Here is a 20,516-nt window from a genome sequence, read left to right as displayed (position 1 = left end):
CTGTGTCTCAGACACAGAACTTGTCTTGCAACTCAATAGGAGAGGAATCATCCTGATCAGGTCATCCTGACAGGGCACCTATTTCAAATATTAGAATGTTCATTAACTGAATATTTAGAAATTGTGTATTTTCTGTGCAGTTTATATAAAGCCTGAGAGATGTCTCAGTAGTTGAGAGCACTTACTGCTCTTGCAGAGGGCACAGGTTCCATTCTCAGTACCAACATGGCTGCTCACAAATGTCTGGAACTGCAGTTCCAGGGAATCTGATGCCTCTTCTGACCTCCACAGACTCCTGCACGCACGTGATACACATACCTACACTCCGGCAAACACACATACACATAAATTTTTAAAGGAAATTGCATACATGACAGTTATGAACTATGAAAATACTATTGATTAGTTACAGAGTTGAGAAACATCAACATCCCTAGAGAAACTGCTGAAACAGAATCCTGGTCTCCAACACAAACTTTCGGTTTAATGCCTATGAAATGAAACCTGATCATTTGTGTAAGAAGGTAACTGCTGGCCCAGAACCACAATTCTGAGACATTTGTGAAACCGATAAGAAGTTCAGATCTCTCTCCTATGGCTCTCAGCTTCAAGATCTCTGAAACCCTAGGCTAGCTCTGACACCAAAGAGCAGCAATGTGGAGAAGATGCATCTGTCACAACCAGGGCAGCTCAGCAAGTGTCAAATGCAGAAAACCAGCTGCTCCAAGAAGAACAAGGACAGCCCCTCACAAGCTCCTTCTCTCTCACCCCACAGGACTCCCATCTAGACACAATGGTTGCAGAAAATCACTCCATGGTGACAGAGTTCATCATCAGGGGGTTAACTAACAGGCCAGAGCTCCAGCTGCCCCTCTTTCTCCTCTTCCTGGGGATCTACACGGTCACCATGGTGGGTAACCTGGGCATGATCACCTTGATTGGACTCAACACACATCTTCACACCCCCATGTATTTTTTCCTCAGCAACTTGTCACTCCTGGATCTCTGCTACTCCTCTGTCATTACCCCAAAAATGCTCATCAACTTTGTATCTCAAAGAAACCTCATCTCCTATGGGGGGTGCATGTCGCAGCTCTACTTCTTCCTTGTTTTTGTCATTGCTGAGTGTTACATGCTCACTGTGATGGCCTATGACTGCTATGTGGCCATCTGCCACCCCTTGCTTTACAACATCATCATGTCTCCTGCCCTCTGCTCCATGCTGATAGCTTTTGTCTATGCCATGGGACTCATTGGCTCAACAATAGAGACTGGCCTCACGTTAAAACTAGACTTTTGTGCAGACCTCATCAGCCACTATTTCTGTGAGATCTTCCCACTCATGAAACTCTCCTGCTCTAGTACCTATGATGTGGAGATGACTGTCCTCTTTTTAGCTGGATTCAATATTATTGTCACAAGCTTAACAGTACTGACTTCTTATGCATTCATCCTGTCCAACATCCTTCGCATCAGCTCCACTGAGGGTAGGTCCAAAGCCTTCAGCACCTGCAGCTCCCACTTGGCAGCTGTGGGCTTGTTCTATGGATCCACTGCATTCATGTACTTAAAGCCTTCCACAGCCAGTTCCCTGGCCCAGGAGAATGTAGCTTCTGTGTTCTACACCACAGTGATCCCCATGCTCAACCCCTTGATCTACAGCCTGAGGAACAAGGAGGTGAAGGTTGCCTTGGACAAAACACTGAGGAGAAAACTCTTTTGATGTAAATGTTGATCTTTCTCCATGTAAGAATAAGTGATTATACATACCTATACAATAACCTCCATAAGCCTACTCAACTGTGAAGACAAAACAATCACTTCCCTCTACAGTTGAGTATGTGTTTCTTCTACTTATTACCTCCTTTCTTCTGCAGCTAGCTCTCATTTTTATTTGTTGATTTTTTTAAGGTCTGTGGTGGTTTGAAAGAAAATGGCCCCTAAAAGGAGTGGCACTATTAGGAGGTGTGGCTTTGTTGGAGTTGGTGTGGCCTTGTTCGAGGAAGTGTGTCACTGTGGGAGTGGGCTTTGAGGTCTCATATATGCTCAAGCCACACTCAGTGTTTCAGTCCATTTCCTTTTGCCTTCATATCAAGATGTAAAACTCTCAGCTCCTTCTCCAGCACCATGTCTTCCTGCATGGCACCATGATGATAATGGACCATGCTATGGAACAATCTTTTTGTACAGTTTGGGTATGTAGTACTATCATTGATTAACAAAGGGTTGACTGGCCAATAGCTGGGCAGCAAAAGATTAGGTGGAACTTCCAGGGGGGAAAGTGCAGGAAATAAGGGCAGAGTCAGGGGAGTCACCAGGAGATGCAGAGAGAAGCAAGATGAACATGCCATGCTGAAAAAAGGTACCACCATACAGCAGAACATAGATAAGAAATATGTGTTAATTTAAGTAAGAACTAGTTAGTAATAAGCCTAAGCTATTGGTCAAGCAATTATAATTAATAATAAGTCTCTGTGTGGTGATTTGGGAGCTGGCTGGTGGGACAGAGCTGACTGGCAGTCTCAATGAAAAACTCCACCTACAAGACTGAATCTCTGAACTACAAGCAAGCCACCCTGATTAAATGTTTCCCTTTATAAGGGTTGCCATGGTCATAGTGTCTCTTCACGGCAATAGAAATCCTATGACATAGTCATTTTTCTTTCATTTGGGATTCATTTCCTCCTTCCTAAATCCTTTATTTAACAGTTAATGTTTTTATTGTAACGTATAAATTAAACATCAGCATTACAACTTGAGAGTTATTCATGATCTTATTACTGTCCAGGTGAAAATATTAATTCGGTTCTGACATTTTTCACATAAGATTACACACATCAGAGTGAGCCATCCTAAAAATAGTGAAGCACAGTCCCCTTCTCATCAGAATACTTCCTCTTTTCCCTTCTTCTCCCAAGTTATTCCTCCACAAGAATATCAACATGACATTTTGTGTTATGTCCTTAGCAACTGTTAAGGTTTGGGTTTGAAATGTCCACCATAAACTAAGAGCTTAGTGGGCAGTTGAAGGCATGATGGGGGCTCTGACTTCATAAACAAGCTAATCTACTGGTAGATTCTGATGACAAATAACAGAAAGATGCACCAAAGCTGTCTATTAAATCTGAAAAACCCAAGCTTCCTCACAATTATCCTGTGCCAAATTCCACAGGCTGAGTGTGGGCAAGCAGCTACCACTAAAGGAGGTTTGCCTGCTCTAATCGTGGTGGAAAGTAATTGAACCATGATAAGAACTGCAAGGACCACAGCAGTGCTGGCACTGGGAAGTCTCCAGAGCTGTGAGAATCTGCTAGTACGCATAAAACCCGAACAGCACAACAGCAACAATAGGGAAAGGGGGCAGAGGGGACCAGATGAAAGCAGAAAGTTAGGAGAGCCCAGGCACTGAGGCATCATGAACACTTCACAGAAATTAACGCAGGGAGTTCTACAGGCAGGATTAAAAAACAGTAGTTTCATATAGAGCTTAACGACAAAAAAATAATAATCAAGATGAAATTAAGTCACTCACCAGGCCCACAGATGTTCCAGGGTTCAGAGAAGTCTAGACAACAAGCTATCATTTCTATCATTTCTCATGAACCTAGATTTTCCACCACAGATGGAACACCACCTCAGCACTACTCTAGAACTCAGCAGCTCATAAACAGGAGTAAAATATACTGTATAAGATGGACCCTAAGCACAGAAGGAAGCAGACAGAGACCAGCAGTCAGATTCCACTGCTCAGATTTATCTTCTGTCACAACTTTCTTGTACTCAAGGTCTCAGGAAAGAGAAATCTTACACGAAGCACTACAGGCAGCTAAGAAATGCAGAGAGGGAGACAGGTAGTCTTCCCCAGGAAGAGCACAACAATTGGTTATCCAGTACCAAATGGTCAGCCCTGAAAAAATATATATGAGTGACATTATACAGACTGAACAGGTTGTACTTACAAATTTAGGGATATAGATAGGGGTACGCATATATGCATGTTAACAACAATTTATGAAAAAGAGGGTGTTAATTTTAAAGAAAGCAAAAAGGGCCAAAGGGAGGAAAGGGAAAGGAAAATGATGTAATTATGTTGTAAACTCAGAAATAATCATAAAAAAAAGGAGAAAACTTAAGTACATGCTAAATGCTGTTTTTCTAACATAAAAAAAAAAAGAAATTCCATTTAAAACACAATAGGAAAGCAGGATAGTCTCCTACAGGAAACATAAAGCAAGACACAAGAACACACATAAATGGCTGTCATACATTCTTTCAAAATGATCTGAAACACACTATAAAACCACTATAACTCAGGAAGTAACCACAAAACTTTGGGTCAGAAAAATTACAAAGCAAACAATAGAATTCAGGAAATGATTAAAGACTATGAGCATGTTGATGCCTGAGGGCTGCACAGAGCTGGCCCTGCCCCTTGGCGGCTTTGGCACTCAGGTGAGCTGGCCCTGCCCCTCACCAGGACAGAGCTGGAGAGCTGGCTCTGGTGCTATGAGTGTGGAAGAACTGGCCCTTGCCTGGGCAAAGCAGGAGAGTTGGCCCTGGTGTCATGGGCACCAGAGAGCCCATGGGCTGACCAATTCAACTACCACTCAGGCCAAGATCCAGTGCTTTGGGATGCTGGGATACCCCAACATCTATCCCATCTAGGAGCTGCTGGAACATGTGAAGGAGCTGGTCCTGCAGAACCAAAGCTGCCGGATCCCCATGATACAGGACAACAGTAGAATATCAGAGAAGAGTCCTACTGAGGATCCAGTATTGATGGTGCAGCAGAAGCCAGAGGCCTCAAATCAGACATGACTCATTGCAATGAACATTTGCAAGCAAAGCTATTCAGGCAAAAGGGCCTACTGGGTGACACACCATGACACATTTTAGCTTGTATAATGAGATTTTTTTTCACTTCTATTTTTTTATTATTTTTACTTTTTTGTTTTCTTGGGGGGCAGGCTGCAAGGGCCCAGGGCAGATATGGACAGATGGAGAGATGAGTGGAATTGAGTTGCAAGCAGGAGGAGGGATTATGGGAGCCAGAGAGACCAAGGATACCACTGGAAAACACACAAGAGTCAAATGACCTGGGCTCATGGGGACTCACAGAGATTGAACCGCCAACCAGAGAACTTGCATAGGACTGACTCGGGCCCTCTGCAGATGTATTACAGTTATGCAGCTTGGTCTTCTTGTGGGAATCTTAACCAATGGAGCAGGGGCTGTCTCTGACTCCATTACCTACTTTGGGGACCCTATTCCTCATACTGGGTCACCTTGTCCACCCTTTAGCACAGGGGGTGGAGGGTGGTGCTTAGAGTTACTGTAACTTCATATGCAACGTTTCGCTGATATCCATGGAGGCTTGCCCTTTTCTGAACAGAAACTGAGGAGGAGTGGATTGAGTGGGCAGAAGGGAGGTGTGGGGGACAGACTGGAAGGACAGGAGGAAGGGGAAACTGTGGTTGGGATGTAAAATAAATAAATTTAAAACTTTAAAGATTTTATATATATATATATCATATATTCATATATATATATATATGAATAGATTTCATTAAAAGGAAAGTGGCTTACAATATCTCAAACACGCCTAGGATCCTTAGCAATTAGGAAAACACAAATGACAACAACTTTGAAACTTCATTTTAGCCCTGTCAGAACGGCTAAGACCAATAGAACAGCCAACATCAATTGCTGGAAAGGATGTGGGGGATGGGAACCTCCCTTCACTGTTGCTGTGGTTGCAAACTGGGACAGACACTGGAAATCAGTGTGAAAAGTCCTCAAAAGCTAAAAATAAATGTACTGTATGACCCAGCTATACCACTCTTTGGCATATGCTCAAAAGACTCAACTCCACAATATACTTGCTCAGCCATATTCACGACTGTGAGAGATCACATCTTTAACCACAACCAGGAAGGAGACAGAGAACACTGTAAGTGGGGTGAGGCTATGAACTCTCAAGACCAGCCCCCACTGATGTACTTCCTGCAGTAATACTGCTCCTCCAAAATACTCCCCAAAGAATACCAACAACCAGGGACCAAGCATTTAGATGTCTTAGTCTATGAGGCACCTTTCTCTTTTAAACATCCACGTTTTATTCCCAATTCCTGAAGTATGTATGCAAAATATAAGATATGGAAAAAATCATGTTTACTTGAAATAATGAAGAAATTCATTATAAAACTAATGTTATTGATAGTTAAAATAATTGTTGAAATACTTTTTAGTATTTTTTAAAATATTTTAATTGAAATAGAATTATATCATGTCCCTCCCTTTTCACCCTCCCTCCAACCCCTGCCATGTTCCCCACTCTCAAGTTGATAGCCTGCTTTTCTTTATTATATATATATATATACAAATATATATGTATATAAAAAAGAAAAACTAAAAATGAAATGAGATTTTTATGGGAAAACAGTAAATACAGAAATTGGGCGAAGGAGAACAAATTAAAGTAAGAGCTTCAGTGAAGAAATCCAAACAAAGGGAACAGAACACAAGATGAAAGATAAATTCAGCAAACACACACACACACACACACACACACACACACACATGTGTACACACACACACACACACACATATACATGTGTACACACACACATACACTTATGTACATTATATATTTATGCTCTAGTAGTGGTGAGAGGAAGAGAAGAAAAAGGAAGAAGAAAACAAGAACAAAAACAAGAAAAATCATATATCACATAAGAAAATTACCCCAAAATGAACAACAAAATATACCCTGGTAAAGTTATTGGATATCTTTATGGAAAGAAAGCAGTGATGATTTGAGAACTCTGTGGTCCTGAATTTCCCAGTTCTGTCGGAAAGATCTGAAAACAGTATGACTCCTTCAGAAGCAACAATCTGTCTAGAACCTTCTTTGTGTTTCTGAACTTTTGTTTCCCCACTAAAGAAAGCAAATTTCTAAAGAACTGGTTGGCTCTAGGTCTGAAGTGAAAAGCAGGAGATGAACAAACCAGAACTTCCTCCATATCAGACAGTCAAAAAGTATTAGAAACTGATAGCACTGCCTCAAAGAGTCCAGAGGTGCTGCAGAGACTGCCCAACAGTTAAGGCTGTGTACTGTTCTTGCAAAGGACCCGAGTTCAGCACTCAGCACCCTTATGGCTCGCAACTGCCTACAGCTCCAGTCCCAGGGGATCTAGCACCTTCTTCTGAGCTCTGCAGGCTCTGCACTCATGGGTGCACATCCCCACGCAATCATCATCTGCAGTCAGGCAGCAGAAGAGGATGAATGCGAGTACAGAGCTGGCTGCCTCATTTTCCTCTTTTTATTTAGCATAAAACTTCAGTCCATGAAGTTACAACATCCAGGGTGGACCTTCCCTCCTCAACCTCTCTTGATTCCCTCACAGGTGAATCTAGTGTGTGTCCCTTAGTTGACCCAAATCCAGTCAATTAACCATCGCAGTGTCCATTAATAGATAGATAGATAAAGAAAATTTGACCTGTAGACACACTGGAATATCATTCAGCCCTTAAGAAAACTGAAATTATATCACTTAAAGATAAAATAGACAGAAAATAAAATCGAATCATCATGTTAATCAAAATAAGCCAATTTCAAAAAGGCAATATCACAAGTTTTATTCAGATGAGGAATCTGTGTTGTTTAAGGACGTGAATGCAAAAGTGAGAATGGTACTGCTCACATTTAAAGTGGGTCATCCCAACTAATCTGGAAACTCCCTCGCAGACAGGCCCAGAGGCTAATCTCCTCAGTGACTCCAGACCCTGTCAAGTTGATGGTCAATATTAACCATCCTGTATGTGCTCATTGCTTTAGGATGACTAGTACGGAGCCCTCAAATAATTCTCCAGGGGCTACGATCTGAAGTCAGAGAGCTCTCAATGTTTCCATGGAGAATCCTTCTCATACTTGGGAGACCAAAATAAATGACAGAACCCTGAGATATATGTCATCTGAAAACTTGTTACATGTGCAATTTTCAGATTCATTCCAAACCTACTGAACTACTAAGCAAGGCCCAGTAACCTTTTCAAGCACTAGGTAATTATGATTACACTTCTCACCTTCCATATATCACACAAATGCTTTTAATTAACAGAAACCAATTATTTTTACAATTAGGTTCAAGATAATCTGGGAAGCGTAGTTTTTAAGCTTTCTAACACGCCTAGAAAGATGTAACAGATGTTAAGACAGTCATTTCTGCCCAGCTCTTGTACTCATTTATTTTTCTTCTCTTTCCTCCAAGAAATGTGCCTCCTATCACTGTAATTTGACTCTAGTTAGAATAAAATATAAAGGAAAATGCTCGTCTTAAGGTGAGAAGCCATAAAGAAAAAAAATAGTGACTAATTTTAATTATAAAAATGTTACAGAATTCACATAGCAAAGGACATCAGTGATAGATTTGATAGTAATGTAAGCCACTCTAAGAAAAACATAATAAATGGGATAACATTTTAATATCCAAACCCCCCATATGTGATAAACGATGAAAATCACAATCATGATCAGAATAAATAGGCAATGCACGGAGAACCCAGTTTACAGAGGAAGCCTGTAGTGCTGCCCAGCCCATGAAGATGTTCTCAGATCACTAAACACAGGAACCAGTGATATGTGTTCCTACACATGTGAGACCGGCAAAAGTTTAAAAGCTGGAGAGGGATGCATGTTAGTGAGGAAGAATACTTGTGCACTGTGGCTGGTCTAGAAAACACAAAGACATTACTTAGGAAGCATAATGCTAAGTGTGCACAGGACCCATCAATTCTGGCCCAGGTGTATATGACTCAGATGTATTGCCTCCCACATGCACAGGAGGACGTATGCAAATACACTTCATGCTATTATTTTTGGTGATAGGAAACGGACAAAATAGGAGTCCACCTTTGAGGAAGTTAGCAGATCATTTATTGTGGAAATGGAGACTTTGCAATAGTTAAGAATAGTCACAGGCTTTCTGAGTCTGGGTTACCTCACTCAGGATGATTTTTTCTAGATCCATCCATTTGTCTGCAAACCTCATGATGTCATTGTTTTTCTCTGCTGAGTAGTATACCATTGTGCATATGTACCACATTTTATTTATCTATTCTTCAGTTGAAGGGCATCTAGGTTGTTTCCATGTTCTGGCTATTAATGCTGATATGAACATAGCTGAACAAGTGCTCTTGTGGTGTGGTTGAGCATTCCTTGGGTATATGCCCAAGAGTGGTATAGCTGGATCTTGGGGGAGATGGATTCCCAATTTTCTAAGAAAGTGCCATATTAGGAGGATACTAGATGTGGAACAAGGATGACTGGACTGCTACTCACATCACCAGGGAGGCTACCTGGAAAACAGGATCCCAAGAAAGACACGGCGATTGCCCAATGACAGAGAAATGGAATGAGATCTACATGAACAGCCTGGACATGAGTGGGGGTAGTGAAGGGCGAGGGTTGAGGGAAAGAGAGCTTGGGGGAGCGGGAGATCCCAGCTGGATCAACAACAGAGAGGGAGAACAAGGAATAGGAGACCATGGTAAATGAAGACCACATGAGAATAGGAAGAAGCAAAGTGCTAGAGAGGCCCACAGAAATCCACAAAGATACCCCCACAACAGACTGCTGGCAATGGTCGAGAGACAGCCCGAACTGACCTACTCTGGTAATAGGATGGCCAAACACCCTAATTGTCGTGCTATGAACCTCATCCAACTACTGAGGGATCTGGATGCAGAGATCCATGGCTAGGCCCAGGGTGGATCTCTGGGAGTCCAATTAGTGAGAATGAGGAGGGTTTATATGAGCAAGAATTGTTGAGACCAAGGTTGGATAAAGCACAGGGACAAATAGCCAAACGAATGGAAACACATGAACTGTGAACCAATGGCTGAGGGGTCACCAACTGGATCAGGCCCTCTGAATGGGTGAGACAGTTGATTGGCTTGATCTGTTTGGGAGGCATCCAGGCAGTGGGACCGGGTCCTGTGCTCATTGCATGAGTCGGCTGTTTGAAACCTGGGGCCTATGCAGGATCGCTTGGCTCGGCCTGGGAGAAGGGGACTGGACCTACCTGGACTGAGTCTACCAGGTTGATCTCAGTCCGCAGGGAAGGCTTTGCCCTGGAGGAGGTGGGAATGGGGAGTGGGCTGGGGGGAGAACAAGGGAATCCATGGCTGATATGTAGAATTGAATTGTATTGCACAATAAAAATAAAAAAAATTAAATAATAAAAAAGAATAGTCACAGGCAATACGGCTTAGAGATACCCTACACAGTGAGAAAATAAAGATGATGAGAAATAAAACACGATGATGTTTATGTATATTAAAATTATATGCAATAAAGAAACATATGCAATGTGGGAATATGTAAAACACACACATCTCAGGAGGCAGGGGGTAGATCACTTGAGCCCTGCAGCTCAATACCAGCTTAGGTCACATGGTGATATCTGTCTCAAATAATTAAAATAATGCCTTGATTAACTGAGATAAGAAACGTAAGCCAGATACTGGAAGCGAATATTGGTTAATAATATATCTGATAAAGAACAAGATATGCAAACATCTCCTCCAAATGAACAATGAGTACAAAGTTAAATGAGTGGGCACCTGTACATCCAGTGAGATATTCAGTGTTAAGAAAAATGAGTTGTAGGACTTATTTGTACATTACTATGTACACTATAAAAGGCTCACATGTACATTATTAACTGAAAGAAGCCAACTTGAAGAGACTAGAGAGCACAACTCCAACTATATGACATTCTGAAAAGAACAAATGCATGGACATGGGAAAATGATCAGTGGTGTACCTGTGAACCAACAATGCTCTGAAATACAAAAGAATGTTTTAAGACGATACCAGTTGACATGGCAACATGGATGGGGAAAACCTTACAAGACCCCACCTCTAGATAAAGAGCTAAAGTCAATTTATTACTGCTGAGAGATAATCAGTCTTCCCCAGGGACATGCCCCGTAATTGGTTTTGCAATACCAAGTGGTCAGCCCTAAAAACATATATATACTCTAAATAGATTCATCCGGTTGTATTTATATATTTATATGTATATATGTGTATAGCAATAATAATTAAAAAGAAAAATAGAGATAATGCTTGAAAGTAGAAGGAAGGCTTGGAGACAGGAAGGGGAACAGTTGGAGGGGATCAGAATATGATAACAGGGAACTAAAGGTGATCAAAATACATTATACACATGTATAAAATGTCATAACAAAACCCATAATTTTTGTTTTGTACAATAAATGCTAATAAAAATTTTAAGAAAAACGTAAATAAAACTTCCACCTCCTAGACTCTCCCATTGGCGTGTGTGCGTGTGTGTTTGTGTGTGTGTGTGTGTGTGTGTGTGTGTGTATGTCTGTGTGTGTGTGTATGTATCTCATGCCCTTGCTCTGTTTCTACACTTGAAATCAGCTCTCCTGATTTCAGCTCTCCACAACATTCCTTTGGTCTAGGGATATGGTCTGTCTTCAGAACATGTACTTTATAGTGTGAGTATTAAGACAGAACTCTGGTGTCCCCAGTAGTATAAAGAAAGGCAGAGATTCAGACTGAGCATCTCAATTTAGATCCATAGAGAGGTGCACAGGCAGAGAAGGACTGGGGACATGGGTCCCTCTCAACAATTCCAAGATTCTATAGAGAAAGATGAGCTCAATCTGCTTGTCCCACCTACGAGTGTTTCTCCAGTTCCCCAGACAGGTAGATGCCATGCATGAAATAGCATACATAGCTTGTCTCTCACATCACAGTTTACAAATCCAGGATCAGCTAATGCTCACCTTTCTGAGAGATCATCATATTCATTCATTTTACAAAGAGGAAGAGAAAGGGTTAAGTAATAAAGACCACCAAATAAGAACAAGCAGAGGCTTATTTAGAGCTTTCAAGTGATTCAGCCGCTGTCTCTTGTTTTGGTTAAGACTCAAGCAGAGGAGTGTGGAAACTTTCAGGTGAATAAAGAACCCACTCCGGGACTGTCTTGATTGGAGGTCGCTAGTGTGAGCTAACTAAAAGCAGGGCATACTTATGACTGATTTAAGGGGCACGTTTGGCTTTTGCTGTTTGGCCCAAATAAAAACAAAAGTAAAACTGAGGGATGATGGCAGTCACTGACCAAACCCTGACTGCTGTGGACCAGTTACCGTGTGGGTTGTTGTTTGGCTTTCTGGGTTGGTTCCTGTGGAAATTGGAGGCAAGAGATCTATTTCGTGTGTGTGTGTGTGTGTGTGTGTGTGTGTGTGTGTGTGTGTGTGTGTGTGTCAGTTTTTCATTAACTTTTTTCCTATGTGTTGATTTTATGGCAGGCATTGTTCAGGTGCTAGGGGTCCAAGAAGACAAAGCTCTCCTCCTTCATGGAGATCCTAGCTTGAGAGTTAACAAAAAGCTACACCAGGTGATGGCAATGACTTTCCCACATCTGTGGGATTTGCTTGACTCAGGCTTCTGGCAAAAGACCACTATCTCATCTCCATCTTTATGTCTGAAAGTTTTCTCAGACACTTGAAATGCAGGTCTGCCAGAGCCCCAGCCACGCACATAGTGCTGCACCGGAACATGGACAGTGGGGAACAGCCCTAGCTAAAGACTCTTGAGAGATGGTTCTTAAATACTCCAATCTACACTGTTTAATTATTTAATACTCGTGCATGGGTTTGTCTGTGTCTGTGTGTGTGTGTCTGTCTGTCTGTCTGTCTGTGTCTGTGTGTGTCTCTCTCTGTCTCTCTCTCTCTCTCTCTCTCTCTCTCTCTCTCTCTCTCTCTCTCTCTCTCTCTCTCTCTCTCCTCCATCTCCCTCCTTCTGCCAACTGCTAAGGTTTATAGCTTGCCCTCCTCCAAGAAATCCTCCAGTACAATGCTGCCACTTCTCTTAGCCAGGGATTTGCAGTAAGACAGCTCCAATATGAATTAGACACTGACACAAGTTTTATTGCTTTGGGCCAATGATACAACCAGACAAAGCATGTAAGCATGTACTCCAGGAAATGGTTAGAAACAGCTCTACAATTTTCCAGTCAAAAAGAGCTAGACATAAAGTGCTTTTGCTTCAAAAGATGTGTTACGCCATTCTCAATATTACATTTTTATTTTTATTTGATTTAAAATGGCTAAAGGACATTGAACACTATGTTTTCAGGATCCACAACTCCAATATAATCAAAACAAGTGCTCAATTGGTAGACAAATCAATGGCTTATTTATTAAATTTCATTTATTGGGGGATGGACACACACATGTACTAAGGTCAGAGGACAATTTATAAGAACTGGTTCTCTCCTTCACCCATGTGGGTTCCAGGGATCAGACTCTGGGTGTCAACCTTGGTGGCAAGCACTTTTACCCAGTGATCCATCTCAACATTCTTGATGAATGATTTTCAAACTTTAGCCAGAATCAGAATGAAGATCATGAGGACAAAGGGCTAAGATTTAGTCCACTGCTGTTCATTTACTAGACGAAAAGATTGAAGATTAAGAGCTTAATCTTCTGTATTACTACATATAGTAATATAGCTCATGCTGCCATTTAACTTGAGGTGTTCCTGCCTCGGCTTCCCAAGTGCTGGAGAAGTTGCATATCTACTAAGATTGTGGGTGGCGTCAATGCTGCCGAGCTGGGCTCCTGCTTGGACAAGCATGGCTTTAGATGAAGAGTATCTATACAACCACTTCAAGGGATCCAAAGCATTTCAGACCTGTCAGTTTCACCAGGAAACTCTCTAGCCTCCTAGTTTAAGAAACATAAGTATCCTTTCCAAGTAGGGCCTGGAAGAGTGATTCCTGTAAATATCAGTGAGGAGAAGAAAGGCTGGTCTGCCATCAATATGGTGATGATCTAGAATACAGCATCAGCATTCACAGGTGCAGCCATTGCGTAGGCTCAAGCGGTGACCTCCCTAGATGCCCATTGAGATTTGTAAAGTTGCCGTGTGAGAGATAGGAATTTAAGAAATATGCTCTGTTAGGGGTCTCAGCAAACCCATCTAGGCCAAAAGAATAAGGACTGTCCCATATCATATCCATGGCCCATTGTCCAAAATATATAATGAGATGAATATTCACCAGATAATCTCTATTTAATAATTTTAGTTGTTTTTATGTATGCTGTAGGTGTATGAGTGTTTTGCCTAAATGTATGTATGTGCACCATGTGCATGCCTGGTGTCCTCAAAAGTCTGAAGAAGGCATAAGGTCCCTGGAACTGGAGTTACTGATGGTTGTAAACCTTCATGTAGGTGCTTGGAATGAAACCTGGATCTTCTGCAAGAGTAGCAAGTGCTCTTAACCATTGAGCTATCTCTCGGATCCCTTAGTCTTTTTTAAATAATTTTAGGTTTCAGAAAAACTGAACAGAATGTAGAATTACATATATTCTCCTCCTCAAGTTTCTTTTATTAAAATCTTAGTGCAGTACAACTTAAAATACATATACCATGGGCATGGTAGCTCACGTCTTTAATCCCGGCACCCCAGAGACAGAGACAAGCAGATCTCTGTAAGTTTGAAGCCAGCCTGGTCTACAAAGTGAGTTCCAGGACAGCTAGGTCTGTTACACAGAGAAATTCTGTCTCAAAACAGCAAATATATGGGATATATGTATATATATATATATATATGTAGATTATTACTTCACCATATAGTTTATATGAGAGAGAAACAGTTGTAACATGGCTATTGGGAGGTAAGCAAGCCAAAAATCTGAAATTGTAAATAAAGGCTACAAGAAGCCTGTGAATGTATGTCAATCTTTGGAGATCTAGAGCCTTAGCTTCACATGTGGAACCTAGATAGGATAGTTAGAGATGGCATCATGTCACCCCCCTTACCACTCTCATGAGCCAATAGATAAAGAAGGTAAACCCTGAATTATTTAAATGAACAGACTTGCCTCTCAGAGAGATGGCAAAAATAGAGGCTGGCCTCCACTTTAGTCCTGGATGGAGCAGGACAAGGAAAAAAATCTTATCTCTGGAGAATCCCTGAGCAAATGTAGCACTCATGTGTGTATAGACCTGAAATCTATACTCCTTGACTTGCAAAATCTCATGCCAACCATCCATCACAAAGAGGCATGGAGTTAATTCTAGCAGTCAAGTGTGTATATGATCACTCCTCCAAAGAGAAGTACAGGTTTGTGTGAAAATATGATATGGAGGCACCTGACCTGGGTTTCTGAAGATCAGGAGTAGCCTCCCTCAGAAGCAGAATTCAGAGATCTGAAGGATTGTGAGGCAGAGCTAATGTGTGGCTTTCCACATCCACACCTGTTTCTCTGTCAGGAGAATCTAGTGCCTACTTACACCAGATAATAGAGCCTGAGGAAACATCTACATGTGCCCTCTGTGATCAATGCAGAAGGACACTCAGCCTCCACCAACTAATGTTTCCACTCAGAAATGTTCTGGGAAAACAATATAAAGAATCCAGGAAGGCTGGAGAGATGGCTCAGTGGTTAAGAGCACTAGCTGCTCTTCCAAAGGTCCTGAGTTCAATTCCCAGCAACCACATGGTGGCTCACAATCATAATTATGGGATCTGGTGCCCTGTTCTGTCATGCAGGCATATATGCAGGCAGAACACTATATACATAATAAATAAATATTAAAAAATAATTGAGGATAATTTTGAGTCTACAGTGGAAAAGACAAATTGACAACTACTAACAATGAAGTATGTTATGTAGTGATATCAGGTGGATCAGGAGTCAGTGGTCATTCATCCTCATGCCTTAAGCCAGTACATCCCTTACTTATGGCCTCAGCTATGGTTCTAGCTGCCTAGCTTCCATGGACACTTGTCATTTTGCAAATCTGGTTTCTTAACTTTCTCTGCTGTTCTATGAAGTACCCTGTATCTTTCCCAAAAAAATCCCCACCTGCTGACTTCACCAGGGTCAGATTTTATGTTTTGAGACCAAGAGATGTATGTCACTTTTTTTCAGTAAGAAAATACCCAGATGGGAGGCTGAGAGAAGCAGGAGGGGTGGGGAAGACATTCTAGGCTGTGCCCAGCTCTCTCACACTCCACATCTGGTTACAATTCTCCTTCACTCTCCCTCTGCTCTCCACAGTACTCAGGTTGTATTTGTATTTTTGAATCCCTTCTAGTCTCTCTTTGTTATTTTAATAAGAGCAAAAATGAACCTACACTTCAGATTCTGTAGTCAACTATCTTACAAGAACTACATTTAAAGAAATAAAACCAAATATTAACCCTCTAGTGTCAACAAGCAAAAGGACCAACTCAAAATCTGTGGGGAGACTTCTTAAAATACCTTCTTACATCCCTAAATATTTCCAAGCCCAACAAGCAAAGGACATCCTTATTAAAGACATTTAATACACGGGATGGCCACATTGTATATTTTAAATATCATAGGTATGCCAGAGGTCAATCTTTTATGTTATACAAATGCACAAATGTGGAAACAGACACACATACCTTGTCAGTGGAGATTACATAAGGACCAGCCTGTAGCCCATTTCATACAATTATTTCATGGTTTCATATTTTTAAATGACTATAGCTTTAATATATGATTTGCCTTGGCTTTCATGACAGGTAAATAGCCATATCTTTATTTTACACTCTGTCTTTGCTTGGAATCATGTTGTATATTTTAACATCATTACTGTGAGAACTCATGGTATGCTAATAGTCTATTAAAGATACCTTCAACTCACCATTGGTTGGCATATAATATATATGTGTGGGGGGGGGTGTATACATATATATGTATATATTCTACAACAATTTGAAAGTAGAAATCATATATCAAACTTTGACTTTTACTCTTTACCTAAATGAATATGGAGTCAGATTCTCTTTCACTCAGCTGGGCAATGCGGTGAGTCACCAGTTCCCAGTCAGCCATAGGATCAATCACAACTGATTCTCAGGGGTATTGCAAAAGTTTGGAGATGTTGTATTTTGTGTTTTTAGATCTCATGTCAACAAAATTCCCAATGGTATGCCCCACTCCTGGTAAGAACAAGAGAACAACTACTCTCAGTCTCTCTCAGAGCTAGGGCAAGCATCCTACCACCGAGATAAACTTCCAAACCCAGAGCCCTCCATTTTGGAGACAAGGTACCATACTGGCTATAATTACTGTTGAGATAAAACTCAAATTAACCATCATGAAGGTAGAGGTCAGTGGTGATCATAGCAGATGAGTAAAGGCTCTCACAACTGATGATACCAGACATATCAAAGTACAGAAAGTGAATCAGTAAGACAGAAACCATCAGCACCCATGAAATCTACCTTCCTGAAGAAGAGTGCTACACTGTGGATAACAGGAAAGTACTTTGGTGTGGAAGGAATACCAGTACTGAAGCCCATACTGCCTGGTTTACTAACAATCCCAGCTAGGTAAGAAGTTCTTATGATTCACTAAGATTATGCTAATAATTCTGTACACACACACACACACACACACACACACACAATTTACAGCAAGTTATGGGTGGTTGCAATGTTTCAGAGGCATCAAACTTATAACGTGAAGGCTGGTGACAAGGCAGCAGGCTGGTTCTGACAGTGCTGAGGTTTTCAAAGAGAAGCTGCAGAAGATGATTGTAACTAAGAAATATTTGCCAGAGTGAACATCAAATATAAATGAAATATGTTTGTTCTGGAAGCAAAGACCAGAGCATGCATTCATTCATCAAGAGTCCAAAGCAATGACAGGCAAAGACCCAAGGCATTCATAAAGTAGCTGCTGTTGCTTTGGATAATGTTATGGGGTCCAATAAAAGCCTTTCCTAAGAGAGGTTTATAAGGTAAGCAATGAGCTGTTCCTTGTTTTAATGTGTGTATACATGTCATGTACATGTGTGCATGTGGGTGTCATATAAGAGATTGACCTTTAACCGTAACAGCCATGGGTTAAATACAAATACTAACTAAACCATCTGTTAAATGAGTAAATTATAATGATGACCTTAGCTTTATCACATGAACCTCCAGGGGACATTCTCAAATAATAAGCAAACAGTAGAAAACATTGCCCAACTGCAGAATAAGGTAAGTGTTCTGAACAAGTGTAAGGTAGGCTGAGTTAAGCTAGTGTGTTTAGTGGGTTAGATGGATTAAAAAAAAAATTTTTTTTGGTTTCCAGAGTTTGGCTTTATTTTGCAGTACAGAAATCATTTGGAGCCGTTTTGAGACAGACATCATTGAAATCAAGGCTCTGTCAAATCAATACTGCATTGCAGCTTGGTCCATTGAAGAAGCCATACCTGGGATAAAAAGATGTTTCTATGTTTTCCCTACTTACCATAAGATTCCTTTCTCCTTCTCAGCAATTGTAGTAGGTTAAAATACCACACACTGGCTTCCCTTCAAACAACTTTCTAAGTCTGAAGTTTGGTTAGAAGTTTATACCCACATGAACAAAATATGTGGGTCTACTGTTTGGGCCCTGCTTTAATACTTCACATAGCAAAAGCAAGAAAACTTTGAATTTTTTCCCAAACCAAAGAATATTCAATTTAGACTCCCAATATCAAGGCGGCACAAATTGTATAGATCCAGCTCTTGAGCAGAGGCACCCAATCACAAAGGCTACACTGATTAAAAGATACAAATACTGTATCAAGTTCTCTATCAATATTTGTTTAGAACAGCTCCTTCACTAAAAAAAAAAATCCAGTCTGGTTAAACTGAACAGAACCAACCAATTCTGAGTAGCCATTGATGAAAACAAGTTAATACATGATATTAGAAAAGTGAAGGGAAGTAGTATTCACTGGTATAGCACTCTTCAATCTCCATTTTGATCATAAAAGCAGAGCTTACAATATTGATTTCATACAATATACATTATTTGCCAAATTTTGTTTGTCCTAATTACATTATATGTACTGCTGTTAGTCTTCTCCATAAATGTCATTCTTCTTGTGCTTCATTTCTTCAAAGTCAAACTCAGATCCTGTCATTCTCTTATAGATACTTCTAATGTCATCACAGGTTGTCTCAAAGAGAGTGGTAGCATCATAGGCACAGGAAATAAAGATCTGGCTCTCTGTTCCCAAATCTTTCGGTACAAAGAGGTCACTGATGCTGACAAATTTCTGTTCAATTGGTTCCAAGAGTTCCAAAGCTGGTCTGATTTCTTTCTCCGGTTCCTTGGTCTCCACAGTTGTACTTACAATGGCAATATATTTGCCCTGTGCTGCCGCGTTGTGTGCCAAGGAGATCATGCAAACATAGATATCTGACTTGGGGTTGACTTGGTTCTGTGGAATGATGATCTGGCAGGAATTGGCATCATTGGTGTTCTTGATAGGGTGGCTAAGGATACAGATCACTCTGATTACCTGGCCCACTTTTTCAACCCGATCTTTTACATAGCTGGAGTCGCAGATGAGCTGCTTACAGCGAGCAATCTCTCCTTCAGATTTTACACCAACCACTTTTCCATTTTGCACAATGATTTCTTCAATTGGTTTATTCAACATGTAGGTACCTCCATATATAGCACTTAACCTGGCAAATCCTTGTGGCAATTCTCCAAGGCCATAGAGCGGATAAAGGTACGGGCTTTTACCATATCTTGCCAAAGACTCGCTGTAAAGTTTAATTCTATTAATGGTATCATAACACGGCTGATCTAAGTAGTTATCTGTTCTGTACAGTGCAAGAGAATGGCCAGTGAAGTCTATAACATCTTGGCCCAAATCAAACTTCTTATACACATCTCTCATTGAGGTCTTCTTAGGGTCAATGCCCTCAAAAGTTCTAGGATCTTTTTCATCAAAGTGGGCAACATAAACTAGGAACTTCCCGAAGCGGCGTTTTTCAAACAGTCCCATTAAGCTAGATGCCAGGGCTTCTGCTTCGGTGGAAGGAACCTTGTAGATTTCCCCCCCCCCCCTTATAGACAAAGCTCCCTTCAATCACTTTGAAATCCATATAGCGAGTGACCTCTGTGTAAAGCAGCATCTTCACCAACTGACCATTGGCCATAAGGAACTTAAGAATTAAGTCAACATTCCAGTCTCTTCCTCTCCCGAGTGATGCTGGTGGTTGTCCTGGTAATTTAAACCTTTTGTATAAATCTTCCAGTGGTGTTATAGATGCACTTTCTCCTCCATAGTACGTTTCTGATCCATGTGAAGAACCTTCTTTCCATTCACTGACATTATCCCTGACAGGATACATTCTGTCAGGCCGGTGCCCAGCACGATCACATCGTATTCCTCATTCATGGCGGGGAAGGAGCGCACGCAGGGGCTCTGGGGGCCACCGTAGAGAAAGAAGCGAGAAGTCTGGCCGCTCTGGGTCCGGGGGGGGGGGGGGGGGGGGGGGGGGGGGGGATAGCGGAAGAGAAGAAAAGCGGAGCTGACTAGGAGGCGAGGCCGGCCGCCACCTCAACAGGAAGAGAAGAACCTGGCGGGGAGGGAGGGGCGGATTAAACATTTTTAACTAATGATGTTTTCAATTTATAATGTGTTTATTGTTATATAGCGCTAT

The 20,516-nt window shown here is 41.3% G+C and overlaps 2 protein-coding genes across 2 annotated transcripts; one reads left to right on the top strand and one right to left on the bottom strand.

Annotated features, from left to right (window-relative positions):
• The first annotated feature begins 790 nt into the window (after positions 1-790).
• LOC131914172 (olfactory receptor 8A1-like) lies at positions 791-1,723 on the top strand. Its single transcript, XM_059266764.1, has one exon. It carries the CDS (start codon positions 794-796, stop codon positions 1,721-1,723), a length of 930 nt encoding a protein of 309 aa, XP_059122747.1. The 5' UTR covers positions 791-793.
• Positions 1,724-18,142: 16,419 nt separating this feature from the next.
• On the bottom strand, positions 18,143-20,251 carry LOC131914171 (rab GDP dissociation inhibitor beta-like). Its single transcript, XM_059266763.1, is given in 3 exon segments — positions 18,143-19,915; positions 19,917-20,143; positions 20,146-20,251. Coding segments are annotated over 3 exon segments (1,338 nt in total). The 3' UTR covers positions 18,143-18,910.
• Positions 20,252-20,516: the final 265 nt, after the last annotated feature.

Source organism: Peromyscus eremicus, chromosome 7 (assembly GCF_949786415.1).
Source record: "Peromyscus eremicus chromosome 7, PerEre_H2_v1, whole genome shotgun sequence".
Lineage (NCBI taxonomy): Eukaryota > Metazoa > Chordata > Mammalia > Rodentia > Cricetidae > Peromyscus > Peromyscus eremicus.
This window is presented reverse-complemented; position numbering and strand designations above follow the sequence as displayed.

Coding starts and splice junctions, on each gene's coding strand:
- LOC131914172 (XM_059266764.1), top strand. CDS start 794: ATGGTTGCAGAAAATCACTCCATGGTGACAGAGTTCATCATCAGGGGG.